The sequence below is a fragment of the Aythya ferina genome (genome assembly GCF_964211825.1).
Source record: "Aythya ferina genome assembly, chromosome: 1".
Classification (NCBI taxonomy): Eukaryota; Metazoa; Chordata; class Aves; order Anseriformes; family Anatidae; genus Aythya; species Aythya ferina.
Window position 1 is genome coordinate 175,331,814 of NC_140296.1, and position 23,255 is coordinate 175,355,068.

The 23,255-nt window shown below is 36.2% G+C and overlaps 1 protein-coding gene across 2 annotated transcripts in view; it reads left to right on the forward strand.

The window, feature by feature from the left end:
• The window catches only part of ADAMTS20 (ADAM metallopeptidase with thrombospondin type 1 motif 20), a 96,280-nt gene that overhangs the window by 8,096 nt on the left and 64,929 nt on the right, over nucleotides 1–23,255 (forward strand). For both annotated transcript variants that reach the window (XM_084507029.1, XM_084507030.1), the window contains exons 3-6: nucleotides 5,594–5,756; nucleotides 10,995–11,257; nucleotides 21,451–21,534; nucleotides 22,242–22,366. In XM_084507029.1, the coding sequence (XP_084363155.1) occupies nucleotides 5,594–5,756; nucleotides 10,995–11,257; nucleotides 21,451–21,534; nucleotides 22,242–22,366 (635 nt within the window). The remainder of the gene's footprint in view (nucleotides 1–5,593; nucleotides 5,757–10,994; nucleotides 11,258–21,450; nucleotides 21,535–22,241; nucleotides 22,367–23,255) is intronic.

Sequence of the window (23,255 nt, forward strand, 5' to 3'; positions counted from 1 at the left end):
ATGCAGAACAGAAATTTGGTCTTATTTGTGTGTTCCTGAGTGGAAGTAACCTGTTGGGGGGCTGCTAGGGCACTGGGTCCAAGACTACAGTTTTCAGTATGGTTAGATCAGGCATGATCTAAACACACTAGTAGGTAAGAGCCCTTCAGGATTTTACGTGGATCTTAATTATGTAATTCCAAATTGGAATTTGTATTCAGCCAGTGACAAGGGACCTGTCTTCCCAGATGAGGATACTTCTGAGCAAGGATGGATGGCTTTACTAATTCTGTTTACACGTGTGATTTAGTACACCAAAGGTATGATTTCTATCTACTAATGAAATCCTAGTGTCACAGAAAACATTAGTGTCACAGAAATTTATGAGGAAATATAAAGTCAGATCATACAATTCAAATGATGATTAAATATTCTTCCCCATTCTTTTTTTAGCACTTTATTCTATCAATCTTTAAAAGCTTGAAATGTAATGGTGCTTCTAATCACTCCTAAAAAGGTGTTCCACCAGATAACATTTTTTCACTGCTAGGCAGATTTTTTAATGTTGTTTAGATGGTATATTTTTTACTATTTTATTACTATTTCCTTTATTATCTGTAGTTTTCATAAATGAGCTGGCAACCACTGCATCTTATTGTGCTTCTACTTTATTTTCTGGTAGAAATCTCTCTTCCAGATGTTGGCACTGTACCATGATCAGATAACCTCTAATGCTTTTTTTCCTTCAGTGAACTAATTAGGCTATTCTTCTCAAGTCTTTCATTAGAAAACGTAACAGTGGAACAGGCAGAGAAGGGTGAAGGACTTCTCACATTATTCAGAAGAGTTTTGAATTAACACAACACTGAACGAGAGAGAGAGAATAATACATAAGAAAGGTATTTTTTAGCTTACTTTGACTGAGAAAGTACCTGTGCTGTAAACTACTTGCAGATTTTGAGCTGGAGTTGAGAAGCTCTGCTATGAGGGCATGGAAAATACTTAAGTGTAGGAGCAGAGCTCACCTGGGAGGGAGTCTGCCAGTTTGGAGTCATGTTTTCCAGAACTTCAGTCATTTGGTTAGCATTTTTCTGAAATCTTTCCAATTTTGCTGTTGGACATATTAAGATTAATTCCATGTTTCTGAAACCTGCTGTATATCCCTTATGTCTTCCATGTGTTCTTCCAAGTTGCCATTATGCACAAGGATGTAATTTGTATATGGGTATGGTCCGTACTTCAACCATAAATTCTGCAATACTTATTTCTACTACTCTTGGAATAGAGCAAATGCATTGATTAAGACTATGGACTTTTAAGCCACTTTAAACCATGGAGACATACCATAGAGAGTGAGTAGCTGCATTGATCCATTGAACCTTGATTCAATATAATGTGTCTAGCTCATCCAGAAGATTTTAAATCCAAGAAATAAATTCTCTTTCTCTTGTGGGCTTTCTCATAAATTTCCTCAAATCTGTGCATACGCACACAGCTCTGGGTAGTGCTCACTCTTTCCTACTTTCTTTGGACCACTTATTTATGATGTGCAAGAGACTGTTTTCAATTTTGTATTCCACTTCCACTGAAGAGATCTTTTAAATGTACTTTTCCCTCTTTATCTGAGAACAGAAATAGAATGTTTAGGGCAGATTTCTTGTTACATGATTTGAGAGGCATCTGTGGCTGATAAGTAAATCCAGTTCATTTCTGATTTCATTTCCTGCAAATGCTTGGGCTCCTGTTTCAACAACCTGCCTCTGTACATCTAAGTGACTTTGTTTGGTTTATTTGTTTTTACCAAAGTATTTTTCATTTGGATCCCACAGCCCTCTTCCTTGTGAGTCTAACTCACAGTAACGGCTCCATTTGTATCTGCAGGATCTGTCACCAGAAGAAGCATTGCTTTTGTGAATGAAGGACTGCACACCAGGCAGAACAGCGTAGTTTGTAGACCTCTGTGCTCGGCAAACAAGGAGAAAACCATGTGTAGCTAATCAAAATCCAGCTTTAGTTTAAGAATTGATATTGGTGGTTTTAAGCTTAGCTTCTCTTAACTTTTTCTTTTGACAGGGTTGCGTTCTGAGATGCTGGTTTCCACTCATTAATCTGACTGCAATCACATATGGGTATTGCTTGGATTTTTGTTAGTTCAGTATTCCACTCCAAATTTATTTCACTGGTGTTTGTTAAATAAGTTGTGATGTCTGCTTGGGTTTTAAATTACAGATATAATACTCTGTTCTTAATTCAGAGCACTTTTTTTGTCTCTTACCCTTTGTGTTTTCACTTGCAATACTAAGAGTTCACTTGAACTTGCACAGGGGATGTGCAACAAAACAGTTATCATGGGCTGCTGCTGGGAGGTGTTCCTAACCAGTCAGTGGCAGTAGTTACTGCTTGTGTATCCATATCCTGTTGAGGAGAGAAAAAACTAAGAACAATTCTGAAGGCATGAAATGTAATGGAGGATTCCTCCCTTCCAGCTGTCTGTCCAAACTTCTTGGGTTGTAAGCTTATGATGTATTCTTTTTTTCTTTGCTGTTTTTAACAAAAGAGAATTTGTTCCTTTGGTTTCTAGGCATTTTCTCTATTTAATGTAACCTAGAGGTAAGCACAGTTACTGCTACTTCTGAGTAGCTTGTAAGAGGGAAAATTACCTGCCTATTTTCCCTAGATGTCTTCAATGTGTTGACTGTTAGGACAGGATTCTGGATTTCAGTTAAGAAGATACTTGTATGAGTTCTGACTGAAATATTTAAACTATAAGGTGATGAAAGTTATGCCCAGATGTTGCCAGGCATTTGATATTGTGTATTTATAGTTAGGCCCCATGGGATAGGCAGGCATCAGAGCGCCTTCTGAGGTGCCTGAGAGTCTGGTTTTGCAGTTAGCTTTTGCTGATACAAAGCTTTTTATTTATTTATGTATTTATTTTCAGGAGAAATCATTCTCTGTTCCCAGGTAACCCTTGCTATTTTGCTTGAAAAATAATTTTCCTTGATAGGAGGCATAGATTTTACCCAGAAAGGCGTCGGTGCACTTTGCATTGCTGGTGATGAAGTGCAGTGTGGGAGTGCCCAAAGAGAAGAGGGGAAATCAGCAATGTTAGACTGACTTGGGTTTGCCATGATGCCTCGTGCTGACTCTCTCTATGAACTGGGTAGGTCAATGCATTCAAAAATGTAATTCTGAATTCCTAGGTAGTGTGCCACTTGTACCATTTGACTGAGTACAGGGTCAGGAAGCTGAGTGGAGTTTTCAAAGTTATTGATCTCACTCAAAAACATCTTAGTAATTTTTTTTTATTATTTTTTTGAGTGTGAAATAGTAGAGATATAAACCCTTGTTCTTGAATTTCTCTCTCTCTCTCTTTTTTTTTTTTTTTTTTTTTTTTCCAATGGAAGTTTGCTATTGTGGAAGATGAGCCTGAAAATGCAGCACAAACTCTTTCCTTGTTAGTTCTGTGCTATTATTCTCATACTTGGTATGTTTGTCATAGCTGAAACCATTTCTTTGTAAGATCTGAAAGCCTGTTAATTGGAAAAGCCATGGAAGAAGCCAATAAAGAACCTGCTCTAGCTGTTAGGAGTAGGAAGAAAATAAAATATACATGGGGGAATAAAGTAGCAGCAGTAAAGGTTTTGCTCTTATTAAATCTTAAAAATAATCATAATAATAAAAAAGACTCTGTTACCTAAAAATAGGGCTTAGGATATGCCAGGAGAAAAGAATTAATTAGCATGTTTGTTCACAAATCGTATGCACCTGAACTTATGCTGCTTGGGTGGTTTGGACTTGGACAATTCAAATAAAAGCATCGATGTGAGTCTTAGCATCCCTTCTTACTGCTTTGCCCTTTATGGATAGGATCTGTCCCTGTCATTTTGCCCAGAAAGTTTCACCTACTTTGGTCTAACTGACAAGCTGTAGCATAGCTGTTTTCAAGAGACCCTAGGTTTTGGAGACCCTTCTCATGACGGTAGATAGCATTCCCTGTGCACTGAGTCTGCAGTCCTCTGTTAACAACATGTCCTGAAAACACATGTGTGAAGAGACTGTTCTGAACACATTCAGGATCCAGCATGAAAACAATTTAAATGTTTGAAACTGAGGGGGGGGGGGGCAAGGATTTCTACTGAAATGAGATTTTTACAAGTCTTGAGGGGAAATATTTAGTGAGGTTGGGACTCTTTTCCATGCTACAACAAAGATGATGCAGAGGCTCCAACCACGGTGTGTTTACAATTTTGGATGATACTTAACAGGTAGGATTACAGATAGTCTGACATGTACCTGAAATGTAACAGTCTTTTAAAAACAGAAAACTGGCCACTGCTAGATTGGCCCTGAATTCAAGGGGATAATATAATTCAGGTGTAATGCCCTGGTTACAAAAGTAGCCTGCAGCAGATTTTAAAAGACTTCTGTAGGCTGCTGGAAAACAAAACAAAACAGTTCTCACATCTATTCTTACATACCTTGCTCTGCCACTCACTCTTCATTTGCAAGGTTGACTTGAATACCTAATCTCTTAATCCATAAAATGTAAATGTTTGCTGTTCTCTTAATGGATAAAATGCCTCACTAATACGACAAAACAGTCAGCAGGATGAAGTGCACCCACTCTTTCTGAGAAAAAAAAAACTGAAATTCTCACGTTTTTTCCTCCTTCTAGTAACTGCACTAGCCTCAATTGTGTTTTATAAAACTATGTCCTCATTTGTTGCTGTGTAGTTTCTAAGCAAGGCTTACTCCTGTCCTTGCCTCTGCTAGTTACACATCTTTTGTTTCACATCTTTTCATAATCTTCTGAAATATGGCACTAAAGCCATAGGAAACCATGATTTTTTGTTAGAAGTGCAGAGAGAAGGACGAGATTCCATGTTAGGGTTTTGTAATTTAATGGATTATGGGGTGGTGGGAAAAGGAGCTTAATTTCTGTTCTTTTCCTTTGTATGTATGCCAGTGCTTTGGTTGGTAATCAAGTTTCTTTGGTTCCCAGTACATAGTTAACCATGTGTGTCCCCTAGGAGGAAAAAAAAAAAAAGCGAGAGAAGAAACATATTTATGAAACTGTCAACTCTGAATTCCTGAAACTAGTTTCAGTCTTTTAAAAATACTGAAAAGAATAGCCGGTTAACACTGTTGCTAATATGTGGACAAAATGCAAGTTTAGAATAAAAATGTCAATGATATAAAGGACAGGAAGGCCTCATCTAGAACTCAGACAACACAAATCCTGAATTTCTTGATGGCTTCCACTCCCTTCTGCACAGTTTCCCAGGTGATCTTGCTTGGGTATGCCTAGATTGTTTTGACTTCTCTGATCTTTGTTGCATTAACTCTGTATAAAGTTTACATATGTTTATGTAATATGTAATACCTAAGGTAGTCTTTGTTATGGTTTACACTGGTGGGACCAGATTCTGAAAGAGAAACTTTGCCTTACTTCCAGCTTCCACCTCTACAGCTTTTCTGAAGTTTCCTCTGTCTCGTGCAAATTTATTTCTATTATTCTAAAAATACTATTTTAAATTGTTTACTTCCAATAGAATTGCTTTTATATTGGTATTTTAGTGCAAATTAAATCAATTACTTCTCTTACTTTCAGATGGGCACCTTTAAAACACATGATGGTGAATATTTTTTAGAACCTCTCATGAAAACGGATGGAGGTGAACATGAAGATGAGCATAACAAACCACATCTTATATACAGGCATGAAGAATTTAATAAAAAGTATCAGAAATCCCATAAACCATGTGAAGTTTCAGGTATAGTCCTACTTTAAATTTCAGTTTGACTTTTTCAAGTGTTTGTGTTCTGATATCAAAAAAAAAAAAAAAAAAAAAAAAAGATTGTTCCACTAGAACCTATGCTTTTCTTTCACGTAGGCATGGCAACAATTGCTTTTTTTCTTGCCAGTGGCTAATTTAGATGTGGGAGAAAATGGGTATGTTGAAGTGTATCCTGATGTTTTAAGGACTTCTCTGTGGATTTATTTTTACACCTGTGTGTCATATGTAAACATTTAAGGAGCAGATCCACAGGAGTTAATGTTGTTTATATTCACAAAAGATCATGAATTTATTACAAATCTAATGGATAATACAGAACATCTGTCCTCCTTAAAAATTGAAGTAAATATGATTTTACCCATTGATACAGGTGTTTTCCTGCATGGATATTTTAATAATGTAGTCATACTACAAATCAATGTTTAGCGTTATTTAAATTAAGTAGAAGCAAGGGGGTATAACATACAAGCATACTGTTAGGATGTGTCACAAGTGAATGTGTCACATTCTAAATACTGAAATGTCATCTGCTTTGGGGTGTTACGATGTAGAAGCCTTTGAAGACCCTGTCTGAGAAATGTACTTCTGAAGCTTTGCTAGAAGTGCCATTTTAAAAACATTTGTACTGTATCTGAAGGATTTCTCATTTTTTAAGTCTATTGAGAGAATGCCTTCCTTCTTTTAATAGATGCATATGGGCTTCATTTAGTGGGCATCAAAGAAAACACAACTGGGTGGAGACCCAAAATAGGAGAAAGCAGCTTCAATTTGGTTCAGCTTGGCATTTAGAAACATCCTGTCTAATTAAAATTCTCCACTTTACATGAGACTGAAATCTGCATTTCTTGCACTTTGAATCTACTTGCATTTCAGGAATGTTTATGCAATGCCGAGTACATCTGGAGAAAAAAAATCACAGTCTCAACTATTACTTTCTTTTAAGGAATATCTGACCAGCTGTTTTCGAACATCAGTTGCAAAAATAGTGGAGTAGCTTGTGTGGCTACTGGAATTTTGGAAAATTCTTAGATTGCATTTTGTACTCAGAAAAATATGTTGAATTCTGCTTTTCTTTAGATGGTGTTTTTTTTTTCTGGCCTTAATTATGATAATCTTCCATTGAACAAATTCTACTGAACTGTATTTATTTTCCTGAGTCTGTTTTTCTGGAAGCTGTTGCTATCTATTTATTTGTGGTTGCCATTGCAGAAAATGGTGTTAGTACTTTGAAAGCCAGGCAACTATCAATAGAAAAATCCAGGAAACTATTGATTAAAAAATATATTTTCAAATGATGAATGGTATGTACCGAACCAAAGAAGAGATCTTTCAGGTTGTGTTCTTTTTCCTGTGCTGCGTATGATAGAATATGCTTAATATAAGCAATTTAGTGTAAGAAAAGGCTTTCCCAGCATTAGGAATGCGGTCATTTTCCCCTTTTCATGTATTGTATCAGCTACAAAATACTCTGAGCCAGGGATTACTGTAACTTATTTTGAGGGGTGGTGGACATTGCACAAATATTTATGGACAAAAAACTTGTGTGGTTATATTTCTATTTTCCTAAGAGATTTGTCTCCTTTAATGCTAGTCTTGCCTGGTTATTCGTTTTTTTTTGTTGTTGTTGTTCAAGGAGAAATAGAGTATATATAGCAATACTTGTGATTATGAGAGTTTGTTGTTCTTTAGTTAATGGATTTTGACAAGGGGATATGGAGAGGCTTTCTACTAGGAAGTAAGTTAAGCAGTGGATGTTTGATCAGGTTGTGATTTATAACAATAATGACAATAGTGACCCGTCTCATCCAACTCTAGACATTGTACATCTGCATTAGTCATCCTTAGCCCCTTTTTATCTTTAAAGAAGAGAAAGAGTCACTTTTATTTACTATCATTCATGTGCTTATTTTGGACATCTTCTTTTGGGTAAGATGATTTGTTACCAAGAAATGTGAATTTCGTTCCACTGATGGTAAGGAGAAGCTGGATGATAAGACATAGATGTTTAATATACTCACATGAATTCCATTATCTGTGTCTAAAGAAAATTAGTATTGGATATATCTAAATTTTCTTTGAATCCCTCATCCATTTTCTTTTGTTTTAAACTGTTTCTTACTTGTTCATCAATACTGTATCAAAATGTTAAATCTTGACTTGCCATATTCTGTTTTACCTTTACAGTATTTCCTAATCTGTGCATATATTATTTGTTTTCTTAAAATAAATTACAAGAAACACTGAAAGAAGGACTGAAAGGAAATAAGACTGCTTATGCTACTGTAGCAAGTCAAGATCAACTCCTCCTCCATTTCTAATATTCATTTGTCAGATCTCTATGGAAACTACGAACTTTCCTAGACCTTCTATCCCTGCACATAACTGCTTGTGAAATAAGGTTTTCCTTATAACCTTACCTACAGTTACCTTGTAACAATTTAAGCCCAAGAGGTATTCAACTGTTTTTCGGAGTTGATGGTGTATTCTTTTCCTTGCAGATCTGAAGAAGGTCTGCTGGTAACATACTTCTCTTTGGAGTAAAAATACCCCTTTTTCTAAACCATTCTGTATGGATCAGGTGTTCAGGTTTCTTCATACACTTGGATTTTTTCGAGGTTTTGTTTTGTTTTTGGAAAAAAGAAAAAAAAAAAAGGCAAAATTAATTAATTTAATAAATTCTTAAGCTGTTTACATTAGTTTAATTTTTTTAAAAAATAAGAAAATTCCCCAAACACAAGGTTTTAGCAGAAGCATAGCCTAGGCTGAACAGTGTGGAAGGAATACCTTAGATGCATATGGATAACGCAGCAGTTAATACATTCCAATTTAACTTATGTTGTTGCTGTTGTCCATGTCTGTCCTGTCTCTTGCCTCCTCCCCTCCCCCCCCCAAAAAATAAATCTATTGTTTCAACTTGTCATTGACTATAATCTTCGAGATCCTTTGCTTAATAAAAAAAAAATATGCTTTTTAACTTGTCACTTTTCATCCCATGCATCTCTGGCCAAACGTAGAACTTTGCATTTGTTTCCCATGAATTGCAGCTTTCCTTTTTCTAAGCCATTGCCTTCATTTTTCTAGATCACTCTGAGATCTGATGCTGTTCTCCAACATGTGTAGTACTCTTCCCAACCTCTGACATCTGCACATCTATTTTTTTCTTTGTGAATAAAATATTTTGAATAGCAGATAGATTTCAAAGGTGACATGTCTCATTCAATACGTCTTTTTAGTTTGGAATCAGACCATGGTAATTACTTCTAAAGATGTCTAGCTAATCTTTTTCACACTTGTTTCTAGTTTCTTTTTAACTTGCTGATGAAAAGTTAATTGGAAACTGTGCTATAAGCCCTACGCAAGTCAGGATAAGACATCTGTTGCATTTCCTTTATTCATAAATTCTGTTTCCTCAGTACAGGGAAACTAGAAGAATTTATCATAACGTTTTTGATAAATACAATAGCTACTGCTAATCCTTTTGGTTATTTATAAACACAATTATTTTTATTTGTTCGAGTACTGAAGTTGTCTTGGCTGGTCCACAAATTTGTCTTAAACTCTCATTGGAAATATGGGTGATGTTTTGCACTTTCTCCAGTACTCTAGAGTCTCAGACACCTTTTGTACTTTACTAAAAATCATGTGGATGTGAGACTACTTCAGATAGTTCTTTTTAATTGCATCAGGCTCAGTCAGTCTGAAAATACCTGATATGTGTAGATACTCATTGACATGTTCCTTTTCTATGCCAGCCCCCACATTTCTTTCAAATTCCCTCTCTATTGTTAGTGCCAATAGTTTTTGCAATTACTGCACTTGTATTTTGTGACTGACTCTCAGGTGACTACTCAGCAAACTTAAAGGTGCTCACTGTTGTCCCTTTAGCGTCATTTTGGACAAGAGGGAATGGCCTGAAGTTGTGCCAGGGGAGATTCAGGTTGGAAATGAGGAGACATTTCTTCTCAGAAAGAGCAGTCAGGCATCGGAATGGTTTGCCCAGGGAGGTGGTGGTGTCACTGTCCCTGGGGGTGTTCAAGGAAAGGTTGGATATGGTGCTCACGGACATGGTTTAGTGGGTGGCACTGGTGATAGGGCGGTGGTTGGACCAGATGATCTTGGAGGTCTTTTCCAGCCTTACTGATTCTATAATTTTCTGGCTGTATGGTGGCTGACTTCAATGGGGACAGACAGTTTACCTGTCAAAAGTAGCTTAAAATTTACTGATGAGGGCTCTTCCACTGAAATATGGAATGCATAGATTTAAATCCTCTCCAACTGAGAATGACACTGAGTCAGGATCTTTGTAGTCAGTACTGTAGTCCTTCTTAGTCATTGGAAGGATGTAGTTATTTACTGGGACTATATTCTATATATTCTATACCCTATGGCTATATTGTGAACCATATTCTTTAGTAGCTGCTCATTAAAAGGACATCTAGCCTCCAGAAAAACAGTGAGGACTGCTGCTGAGTGGCTTGAAGTATCTCATTAGGTGCTCAAGTTCCTGAGAGCAGTGAGAATTCAGATGTGCTTCTCAGCTAAGTATTTTCATGGGCTGCTGCTGAGGTGACTGTGATCAATGCATGGGTTTTACCAGGCATCAGAAGTCCCTGATGGCTGGAGTGCATGCTATAATTGGGAAGTGTTGCAATACTAAAATGCCTCCAAACTATATCTTTTAAACCCTGATTCAATATGATGAATATTAATAAAGCTGTCAATGAAATCACTCTATACAAATTTAATGATACATAAATGAAAAAGTCAACAGGGACTTGAATTCAGGACTCAGGTCTAGTCATTGTTATGGCTTGCTATGATTGGTTTTATTGGTGTTAAAGGTTTGTGTGTAAAAATTGATATTTTAATTGTTTCCTTTCTTGCACTGCTTAGATTGTAGTACTTATCTCCTTCCAGCCCACCTGTTTGGATTACACTGTGTTCCAGGAACGATAATACCACTGTCTAATTCTTAACCAACTTTCAACAATTAATTTGTATATGGAGAGAGTAAATGCTAATGTTCAAGATAGCTATTTTGATGTTCCTATTACAGCATTCCATGTTTAATTTATTTTTTTATTCTTGCACTGGTTTCATTGGAAGTAAGCTCATAATTCCAATTTTTCTTTGTCTATTTTAGGCAGAGTTTTATCTACATATTTTTAAATTTAAAAACTGCATTCTACATTAAATCTTTTTTTTGCTTTACAGAAAACAAGCTGAAAGAAAGCACTTTACTACATCCAGACTTCAACAATTTAAATGAAGAGAAAAATGTTTTACAGAAGTCCCCAAGTATAGAGTATGCTTTTAAAAATTTATCTTTAAAGGATGGTGGCAATAATCCACATTCCCGGAAAAAGCGTTTTCTTTCTTACCCACGATACGTAGAAGTGATGGTTACAGCTGACACCAAAATGGTTCGTCACCATGGGCAGAATTTACAGCACTATATATTAACACTGATGTCAATAGTAAGTAAAACTGAAGTTCATAATTATCAGCAATTTGTTATTTCTGTTCTGGTGTTTTCTCTTTTGCAACTCCCCACTCTTCTGATTTGACTGAATTCGGTATTGAAAGAAAGACTACGTAAGTAAAAAAAATATAGGGCCCAAATTTCAGATTCTGCATGTTTCCAGCTTAATGCAGTAAGTGAAATGTGTAGGTGAAATACTCTGACCCATTTCCTGATTTGCTGTTACATTAAAAGAATTGCTAAGCTTCAGTGAGTTAAACATACAGATTAATTACAGCAGACACAGAGGTTAAAAGGCATTGTGAAAAAATGCTTGATTATAGTAATCCTACTTTTTCAAGTAACTTCAAATTAATATGGGTCAGATTTTGAGTTGACATTTGGTTCAAGGAAGAATTCAACACAGAAAGAGCTCAACTAAAAGTCACCTCTTATATTGGTTCAGAACTCAATACAACATGCTCTGTAAAATCAAAATGTTTACTATGACATCCATTGAACTGTTTTTCATTAAAACCTGTGCTAAAATATTCTCTGTAATTTGTGTTCAAATCTCTTGATTTGTATCCTTACATAAATTAAACTTCTTCAGTAGATGAAAGTTGCATGTTTTTGTTGCAAATGAAGCTTGTAAATGAAGATACCTACACTTAGGTTTCTGTGGAGGTATCTGGTTTAAATAAGTGAGCTCTTCACTTGACCAGTTATAGACATCTACTTTGGATGAACAGAATAGCTCAGTAGTTTCCACTGAGCTTAACTAATTGGCACTGGATACTTCTGCAAAACAAATTAAGATGCCATAGGATATCCACCTTGGCCCCAGCTGCTGCTTCACAAAGGCGTGCAGGTCTCGTGTAGCCTGTGTCATGCCTGCTAGTTCTTTGCAGGTGTAAAATATCTTAAAGCATCTGAAATGACACTAGACACAGGTAGGTAGGCAAATGAACCGAGTTCTTCTCACCGTCATGACCAGCTGACAGAGGTGCTGTCACCTCTTACACCGATGTAGGCATCAAAGTTTAGAAGCCTTAATGTGCCACATTGATTTTTACACAGAAAAACTGTATATAATTTTAAAGAATTATGAGGGTGGGAAAAGGGGATTTTCAGACTGTAAAATTTGTGTTTTCTCCCAGTTGTGCACCTCACAATGAAACTACAGCAGCACTATAATCTCTTATTAAATGCTGCCTTCATCCTGTGTGGTTGCACAGTTTGTCTCTGTGTCTTACAAAGAAAACTGCGTTTTTGAAGTTTGGCTAACATCTGTATCATGCTTAAATATTATTTTATTTTTTTTTGTAGAGCTTCTTATGTAATTTCAGAACTCTGCTATAATTACACAAGAGTTAGATGGAATTTTCTCTGACCGTTTTATAAGAATTATGAAAATTAAATGTATGCTGAATCTCATTTCAGGTTTTTAATAATTTGATATAGTCTTTGATTTTTTTAGACAAGTAATGCTGTGAAGGTCTGAAAGGTCATGTCTGACCAAAAAAAAAAAAATCACCTTTGGAAGATGTTTCTCCTCTTTAGCTTACAGTACAAATTTAGTTTGAAAATCATTTGGAAACAGTCAATCCCAAAGATGTCATTATTAGAAAAACTTTTTAATACAGAGTTATACTTCAAATCAAAATGAAGTAGTCAAAACATTATTTTAAAATAGAATCTGTTTTTTCTACAAAACCTACAGTTCGATAAAATGATAGATATAATTTTTGTTTAGAACAAACACAGTTCCTGCATCTGTAGAGATCATTCATTCAACCACTGTGCCTTATGTTTGTTTCCTGTGTCTTTTCACTCACATAATTGGACTTCTACTAACTAAATGGGGTATTCACAGTATAACTGCTTCTAGAGAGCCTATATACACTGTTTTTAAGAGTAACATTTAACATATACGTGATGAATGAAGCAACACCAATTCTTTGCTATAAATCTTGTGACTTCATTCTTGCATGCATCTGTCAATACCGTAAAACTAGGGCTTAGGTAACTTATTGCTGTCTTTGAGGTAATGGCACACAACAAAAAGGCACCTTTAATGTGAATTTAATATCTTTATCTATTACGGTTTTCAGTAAGATGTATAACTAGCATCTTTTGGCAGCTATTAGTCCACATGCACATCTGCTAGTTCTGAAGGCAATCTTGAAACAGAAGCTTGTTTAAATCTTTGTGTAGAAATACTTAGTATAAGTATTGTAATGTATAAATGCAATAATTCTTGGAAATACATAATTGGACCCTAGTTCTGAAAATCTTTCTTCACTGTCTAGTTAATTTTTCCCCCAAGAGTACATATCCCAGCTTAATGTCCTCTACTTCTTTAAGCATTTCAAATAGTCGTAGAATTATTGAGTAATATAAGTTGTAAGGAACCTCTGGAAGGTCATCTGGCCTAACCCTCTACACACATACATGTTGCTTTGTCAAACAAATCCAATATATGCATATGAAGATAGTATCTTCACTATCATTTCTTCCTTCTCATGCCCCAGCATACTTATGCTTCAATAAGCTAGTAATAAATGTGGAGAATAGGAAAACAAGTAACTACCACTCGTTGCTATGTAATCTATATCAGAATTCATCAGTATGCAAGTGGGTATTTTCTTGATGAACTGCCTATTCCTGTTTGAAATAGAACCCTTATTAGTCTTATTTCATTACCCACAAAGGGAAGAAATGAAACTATTAAACTTTATCCTTTCTACTATTATACAGATAGCTTTGATTATTAAACTTAACTGGTACTTGTGTCTGGTCAAGCAATGTCTACTGTTACAGGAAATTGGCAGGTTGCTGGCATTTCAAATGAATCAAGCATTATATTTTGCTCTTATCATTCTGAAACTTCTAAGGATATCCAGTTTTGGCTTGGATTTTAAAGAAACCTAAAGTTTAAGCGTATAAATCCCATTAAATTTTAATGAAACTTAGATATCTAGCTCCCAGAAGAACCTTTGAGATGCTGGCCCATTTTTCTTCCTTTTTTTTTTTTTTTTTTTTTTTTTTTCTTATTTTAAACATCAACAAAACCAGAAGAGTAAACTCGCTGCTATAGAATACTCTTTCTTTTTATGGGTGGAAAATAAGAACCAAAATATACTGCTAAATATTTTTAGGGTTTTAAGTGTCTTGTCACTCATCCAATTCAACCTGAAAAGGCTTAACTCTCAGCATGTGAGTAATCCCATTGAACTGAAACTGGAATGCATTTAAACTGGAATGAGTATTCATAGTATTTACTCTGTCTTGGAAATGCTTTTTACTACTGGTTGAAGGATGGATTTGAAAAGTACAAAGAATAGCTTTGCCATGGAAAGGCTTAGGACTTTATCAAAACTTTTTATATTGAAATACAATAAACAGTGGCATTATTTAATGTGAAATGATTAATAAAAAAATCTGCATTCACTTAACTCTCCATGTTCCTTCTTGTTCTTCTGAATGTTGCATCAACATAGCAGGTTCTGTCTTAATAGATTCTGTGGCTGGAAGACTCTGTCTTAGGCAGTTAGGTTGCAGCAGTTCAGAGTTCCTAACAGTAAAGTGAGATCTTAGAAAACAATTGAGATAATTGATTAAAATTCATTAAAACACTGGAGTTTACTATAAAAACACCAGAGACTTGTCACATCTGGTTCCATAATACCTTTTGTGGCACCATCCCTTTCTCGATCATGCACCTTAGTACTGACCCTTTTAAAAAAATTTACAGTTTAAATAGTTATTTTGGAGACTTCTTAGTCTATTATTAGTCTGCTTGCAGCAAGACCTGTGTAATCTCGCCTTTCTGAAAAGAAAATGTGACATGTAAAAACCACCTGGGGTACGGCTCTGTTGGCCAGCTCCCATCGTGGACTTAGCTGCTTGTCTGCCCGTGAGTGCCAGGGCTGCAGTATGGCAGGAGGGCGGCCGCGCATTCATGGAGAGGATTGAGACAGCATCAGTTTAGCTCATTTAACTTGCAGGGGTTTTGTGGAATCATAAAATCATATTATTCAATGGTAAAACAGGACCATTATTAAATGGTATTAAATCCTGGTATTTCTGTTTTCATCAAATTCCTAATGTAGACTGCACATCTCTTTGTGCAGGGAGGCTTTTACTCTTTATTGTTGTTTTCTTTGATCTGAATAAATCTGAAAGATTAAACAAACTGCCGTTGATATACTACTGTCATTTTAATAACATTTTATGTCTACTATAATTTACTGAGATGTAAAATGTGAGGCACTGAGTAAGAGCTCTTAACAGCAAAAAAAAAAAAAAAAAGCTTATAGTTTAGCCTTGTTTATACCATTTTTCTCCCTTCTGACAGCATAGTGGCAGCATATCAGCAGCAGCATACACCCCAAAACATTTTCTGCGTGGAAAGAATCCATGCCTCAGCATACTGCCCCCTTTCATTAAAAACCAGCTGAATGATTTTGTCCTAATATATACAGCATGCGTTTGAAGAATGTTTTTAGACTTTCTTAGCAGTCCATGCCATGCAACTGCTAACATTTCAGCTTTCCATAACAGCATGGGAAAATAACCAGATGCAGGCTAGCGTTTAGGAACAGCTAATGTTATTGAATCTAGCATACAGTCATTATTTTTAAAATAGGCAGTAGACTGAAATAAATTGTAGGTTAATCATATTACTTTTGTATGAGTTGGCATCTGAATGACAAAATACATTTCTGAGTTCAAAATCTTGTGATGAGTGTGTTTCTCTACTGCTGAAAGGCTTCTACACTTATTTTACTCTTCCTTTTCGCTCAGACCAGTGTATTGCTATTAATGTTGCAGTAACATTCAGTGCTTTTTATCTTAAGATAAGTGAAATCTAGAAAGCCAGCACAGAGCCATTTGTTCTTGCTTAAGCTCATTCCCGTACAAACTATATCTTGACATACAGATATCTCTCTCTATAAAAACACTTTTTGTTTTCTTAACTGACAACCCTTACAGCTGTTCCAGCACCAGGGTGCCTTTTACCAAATGCTGTAGTGCCTCATCGTGTAATACTGTATTTTGAGATCCATCAGGTAACAGAGAGATGGAAATTCTGCAGCACGTAAGCAAGCCCGTCTTTATGATTCACTGCTCTTAGTGCTCTTTACTACTATTGTGAGCTAGTGTTGTTATTGTTAATTAGATGTTTAGTAATTATTCCTTTAGTAAACTGAAAGAAACTACCTGAAAAGGTAATTTCACAGGGAAGGATGCTTTGACATCTGAGCCATACGTGGTGCTGTTTGATGTGATCTGATTATAGCCTTGATGTGTGTTTTCATTCAAAGACTGCAGCTGGTGATGACTTAGTTACCATTTGTCAAGTTTTTGCAGTATTAAGGGGATATCTTTGCAACTGTCTTAGTCCCCAAGTTACAGATAGGAAAGAGCCCAGGCATTCCTGACGGGGTGACTCACCCTTTAAAAGGGCTGTGTTCTTTCTGTTTGTTTTCATCAGAGCACAACAGGGAGTCTGCTGGAACCTCTGCTTGAATAACTCAGGGGATGGTAGATTGGCGAGAACGGTAGGAAATGGCAGGAAAAAATGGTTTCCCTGAGCTGTGTAGGTATATCTGTGCAAGTTTGCATGAGTTATTGCTACCAGTATTAGGTTCCTCCAAAGAAAACAACTTTGGATAGGAAAGGTGGAGGGAACAGAATAGGAGTAACACTGGCAGAAATAACACAGCTTTTTCTTATTCTCTCTCAGTGAAGCAATAAATGCTGTGATGACTTCTTTATCTCATGACTTCAGACAATTCTGGGGTCTTACGAAATATATGGCAGAATCAGGATATGACAATGGAAGAGGTGAAGGAGAAATCTCCCAGGTCCTGGATATCTCACATCCTTTCAGCACCACAATGATAAATAAGAGATTGTTGGAGCCTGCAGAAGACATGTGAGCTAAGAGCTGATATCATGTTTCTTTCAAGTGATATGAATGTTTGTGTTCTCCTGCGATCATGGTTGCATGTAGCAGACAAGAAGAGAAAAAGAGGTCTTGTGATGCAGTATTCAGGGGAAAAAGATCTGAAGAAATTCAATTCTATTTAGATATATCACTTCTTTTCCAGCCTCTAGATGTACTTGCTCATATTCTAGCCCCTTTTCTGAACTTGACAGTTTGCAACAATTCACAGTTCCAGTGTTATGGACAGCTACAACAGGGACAGCAAGAGAAACTAAACTCTGCTGTGACAATGTCACTTCTAGTCACCTGCCAGCCACAGCTGAGGTGATGACATGATCTGACTTTAGTCTTTGGTGGGAATTTCTTGAAAATGAAAACTGTATCCTTCCGCTGAAGGATAACTACCTTCATTCTTGTGGTGTTTTTTTGTTTGTTTGTTTTTGTTGTTTTGTTTTTTGTTTTTTCCTTTCTTTATTGTGTGGTCTGAGCTGTTGTACAGTGATGTAGGTGCCCATAGCAAGAGTCTGAAAAATCTCTTGAAAGTTAATTCCCTTTATCTTGACTGTTATCTCCCTCTTTTGTGAAGCCTGGATTTAGATCGCTATAATGCAAGTGGATCTGGAAATTGTAAAGAAATGGTGTGTTCTGTCAAATTCCTATCCCATTTCATCATCCTTTTTTATGAATGCTTCCAATAAGAAAGCATTGAAAGACGTGTCCCTAGAATACGGGGGCTAGGAGTGCTTATCCCTGTACTTCTTACAATAAAACAAGAAATAATATCATATTCCAGGACTTTGGTATTTCTGCATTGATCTATCATTTCAAGTCTCAGCTGATAATTTTAGCCTGTATAGTTCCATAGGTAAATCTTTCGAGATTGGTTTGTTTTTAACTCTCAGGATTTTTCTTTTACCATGCTTTCAACCAGCTTGCAGGAAATACCATACATTGCTGGTAGGAGCATCTCATTACCAGCACAGAGTCTTGCTCCTTGATCTTTCTAAAGCAGTGACAGTAACAACTAAATGGTTGGAGGTCATGAAAGCACCCATGAGACAGAGGATCCGTACTTATGCTTTAGCATAGGGTTAATGAGAGCAGTGATAGATTACAAGTTTAGCAGGTGCTTATGTGTCTCCTTACAAGTGTAAGTACACCTCAGATTCTGGCAAGAACTGCTGGCCTCAGATATCTGAATGACAGGATTTCAGACCTCACCTGTGCTCTAAACAGAGGCAGCCAGTAGATAACTCAGATGTTGTTAAGGTCCTTGCAGATGTATGCCTTTCAGATGTACAATGAGATATTCTTTTCTCTCATACTTGTCTGCTCATACATCTTCTCTGAGGTATGAGCAATTTACATTGGCTTTTGAAAAGTGCTTTTACTCAGATGTTTTACATGGATGTTGTGTCAACAGGCAGACAGGAAGGCACCTGGTTGGGTTTTGTGCTGGTTTCTTTGCATCTGTTGTTTTCAGATTTTGCTAGCAGATAACCTCAACAAACATGAGTTATACAACAGGAGCAGATTTTTCAGAAACCTGTTACTGTATCTGAGGAAGGATCCATGGACTACAATAAGAAACAAGAACAAGAAATGCCAAGTTTTAATTCCAAGAAAGCTCCAGTTTGGACTCCTTGCGCAAATCCTTCTTCTCACGTAGGACTAAAAATGAGCCTTCCTCTCGCATACCATAGTACTGGAGGCCTTTATGAAACCAAAGGGTAATGCTGCACTGAAAATTATGATAGTCCCAGTTTAGGCTCTTGTGATCTTGTTTCTCATCAGCTGAACCTAGTTAAACCCCATCCAGACCTCAATCACTTTGACTATATTACCTGAAATATATTCTTGTAGAACTGGACAAATCCTGTATCAGTATTTTTTGGTGTATCCAGTGTCACTTTTGTGTTCTTGTATAGGTTTGTGCTGTAACAAATTCTCTGATTATGGTGTAAGTAGCTCTTACATCAGTTTAAGTGATAGGAGAGTCAGTCCTCAGGACAATTTTCTCCTTCTAGAGTGCATAAGCCAAAGAGTCTTGCAGGTCTCATCTCAGACTCCTCTCTGACAATATTTTGGAATGCTGTATCAACCAGTTTTCTGTTTCTTCTTTGCTGAAGAGAAGTAAAACTTGAAAGAGTTGGACTGGAATTAATCTCATACATCTGTTAGTTAGACATCTAGTCTCCCTCCATTGTTAAGTGGATGAAGAAATGAAATAATTTATTGTACTGTTTTGTTTGAAAATACATAAATCTAAATATGCCTCTTCAGATAGTCATGTCTAGATGACAGTTCATCTGTTCTTCTTCTCCATTAACTGTCCAGCGAGGTTAGGCAGATAGCTTAATGTTTGTTACAGGAGATGAATGTGATAATGGTGTTAGGTTATTTTAAGAGACAATTCATTTGGGAACGTAGCTAGGCTGTTTGTGATCGTTCACAAGAAGGTTAAATACAGAGAAATATCCTCACTAGGTTTATTGAAGTGGATCTCAAACTATAAAAAAAAAAAAAAAAAAAAAGAATAAAAAACATTTGAGGCTGATAACTTGTGGTAATTCAAAGGTAGTTTTGGTAGTAGTTAAATGGTAGTTTATTCCATTCAAACTCAGGTAACATCCTCTGTATAAATGCTTATTTTTAAATCTATAGTGCCTGAGCTCTACCTGTACAGGCACCTGTTCTTTCATAAAGGTCTTCTGAATGTTTCTGTTCCTAATTGAACTGTTCAGCATGTACTCGAGAGATGCTCCACAAAATAATTGGACACTTGCTGGTTAGCAACCAAGGATGCAGTCCATATGGAAGGAAACAGGCAGATAGCTGGGCTTCTCTGAAATATGTTTTCCACATGGATTACAAGACTCAGCCTCCTCCCCTGATATTATAGAGTCCTCTATATCCGCCTTGTGTGCCAACAAAGGCATGAAGGACAGTGCTGCACATTGTACTCAATCCAGTGTACAGAAAGGGATGGTGTGAGTCATGGGGAGCCAGGGCTCTGTCAGTGCCAACTTTTAGCAGAATTACTTCGTCTCAGGTATGCAGGATTCACCGAAAGCAAGGCTGTGGTTTTGCAAGCTGTTTGAGCCAGTTCAAATGAAGGCTACCTTTGAAAGAAGCCTATTCTTCTGTACTGTTCCCTCCATCTGCACTTGTCTTGGAGAGGCTGCACCAGGAATGAGATCATGGTGATCAATATAATGTGATAGAAGAAAAAGGAAAGAAACAAAATACTGTTTTCAGCTACATCAGTTCCTTGATCCTGCTCCTTTTGTAGCCTTGCAGCCTTGGCACAAGCCAGAGGGGTGGAAGGTCAGGGCTTCTGTGTTTGGTGGCAGCTTTCATTTAGATAATGCTGTTATTCAACAACTGCTTTCAGCCAAATGGTGGAAACCATATGGATGGGTTCATATGGAAACAGTTGTTGAGAGTGAATAAAGATTTTTACTGCCTTTATGAAGAATAACTTACCAAATGGTTTAGTTTGGTGTATGGGAATAGCTTACAGTTTTTACTCTCTGGGACAATATTATACAGAAAAATAATTGTTAGTTATGTAAGTATGAATAAATGAATGAATAAAGAAACCTTTGTGCAGTGTGTCATGGATGTTTTCAGTGCAGGCTTACAACTCAGTGCTGCCTCTATGAAAAGTAGAGGCAAAAATGTATTGGCTCAATGTCGCTCTCTGAAACCTTCTAATATTTTAGGTGTTAATTCTACAAATCATCTGTGTAAACCAGCTTATATCTATTGTGGTCCCAGTGGCATTACTCTTTTTCTGTCTTTGTTGTTTTATCAATAAATTCCAGGTCTTCCAGTGTATAATAGGTGTACTTGCTATGCTAAGCTTGCCAACGTACTATCTAAGTGTTTGGAAATGAGTATGAAATTATAACTCTTTGGATATTTTAAAAATGCATTTTTAACATTTAGGAAAACGTTTGTAGGATAATTGCCTTCTAAGTGGAGAATAGTACTGGAAAACATCATGCATGTGTATTCTGACCTTCATGTGTGTAGTAAATGTGAGTTGTTCCGAGGCAGCATTTTAGGTTAAAGCTGGGCAGCTACTTCAGGTTCATTACCAAACCCTTGGGTAGAAAGGTACAGAAGGATGCCTGAGACATCTATTGTATAGAAACTAGATATTTTTTTGATAACTTGTTTGCATGTCAAAATGACATGATTTGTCAAATGAGTTTAATATTCTGATCTTCTCACTTCTTCCTCTTTAGGTTGCAGCAATCTATAAAGATTCGAGTATTGGAAATCTTATAAATATTGTTATTGTAAAGTTAATTGTAATCCACAATGAACAGGTAGGAAAGCTAAAATATTTATAGTAGAATTAAAAAAAAAGCATTTTAATTCCAAACTTGAAAGTATTTTAAATACTTTTTTTTTTTTTTAATTTAACTCTATCATTTTATTCTAGAAAAGGGAGTGAATATTAAATATGCTGGTAAATGTGCTGGTAGCACAGTGCATATTTAATGAGTATATACAGAGGTTAACTGCAAAGCCTTTATTTAATGTGTTTATTTCACCATCTGTCTATAAGCACCCCCTGTTGACCTAAATGGGCTTAAATCAGATACTTTGTGAAAGCTTTTGACATAACTACTCATGCAAATATGAGTGGGAAAGGGCAACTTTTATAGAGGGTTTTGACTGCAAGTTTTCAGCAATAACAACTGTAATATTTTAAATTTTAAGAAATACATATTTTTCAGAAATTAAGAAATACATATGTTTTCATATTTATCATTAATGTCTGCTACCCTATTTTTCTGAATCTATCACATGATTAAGAAAAGGGTTCTCATGAGTGGTGACTTTTAGCTAAGTTAAGATGCTGATTCTGCAAAAAAATCTGTGTGTGTGAGGTCCTATGTGGAGTCCTTCTGAGTTCCTTTCCACTCACAGTCATTGTTTTGAAGATTACAGGTACAATGGTCAAAATAATAAGTGCAAGTATGTGAATATTACAACCTTTTTTTTTGTTTCTTGGACATTTCTTGCTTAGGAAGGACCAGCTATCACTTTTAATGCAGCTACTACACTTCGTAATTTTTGCTTATGGCAGCAAGCACAAAACACTTTGGATGATGCTCACCCTTCTCATCATGATACTGCTGTTCTTATCACTAGGTATGGTATCTGAAATAGCCAGAATTACTCAGCTAGGTGAGACAAATGCTTCCATTTCTTTCTTCCATCATCATTTTTAACTGTCACACGGACACTGTTAATAGTTAATTGGAATCAGTAAAGAATGTCTTGCATTCACCTAACCACAAATGATCAATACATGAGCAATTAGTCTTACAGTGCTGTGTTGGTAATTAAGCATTTGACCAAACTTATGTTAAAGATAATGTAAATTATTTAGACCTGAAATTGTTACAAGGAAGCGAGTTCTTCAACCATTGAACACGTAAGTTGCATACAATGGAATCAGCTAAAGGATGCAGTGATGCAACTCTTTATAGCCCAGGCATAATTAGAACTGCCAAAAGCTTACAAATGGAAAATGTTAAAATATTAGTGTTGTACACTGATTTCCCCAGTGGAGGTTCTGACATTCATTCACTGAAGTATATTCTTTTTTTTTTCCTTTTCATTAATTTTTTAGCTGGTGTTCAAATTGGACTCACTCCAGCACTTAAAACTCTTTGATATATGTCCTGAAATATGTTGTTATTTTAGCATCTGCTCCACTGCGTAAGGTATTTTCAAGTAAACTGGAATCTGCACGTTTTCAGCAGCATTTTATATGTGTGAACATAGTGGAGAAATAGCGTAGTATATCAGTCTTTATTCTTTGCAAGCTAGGTAGCAAGTAATACTGTGAGTGTTGTGTCATGAATATAAATTACTTCTTTCAGGAAGTAATAACAAGAATACAAATTGTTTGAATGGACTGCAAGACTGAAAATTGAAAATTGAGATTTGCAACTGCTGTAACTAATGTAGCAATAGTGAAATACTTTACATTGAAGTACTTTTTATTTGCTCCAGTAATTTCAAATACATTTTT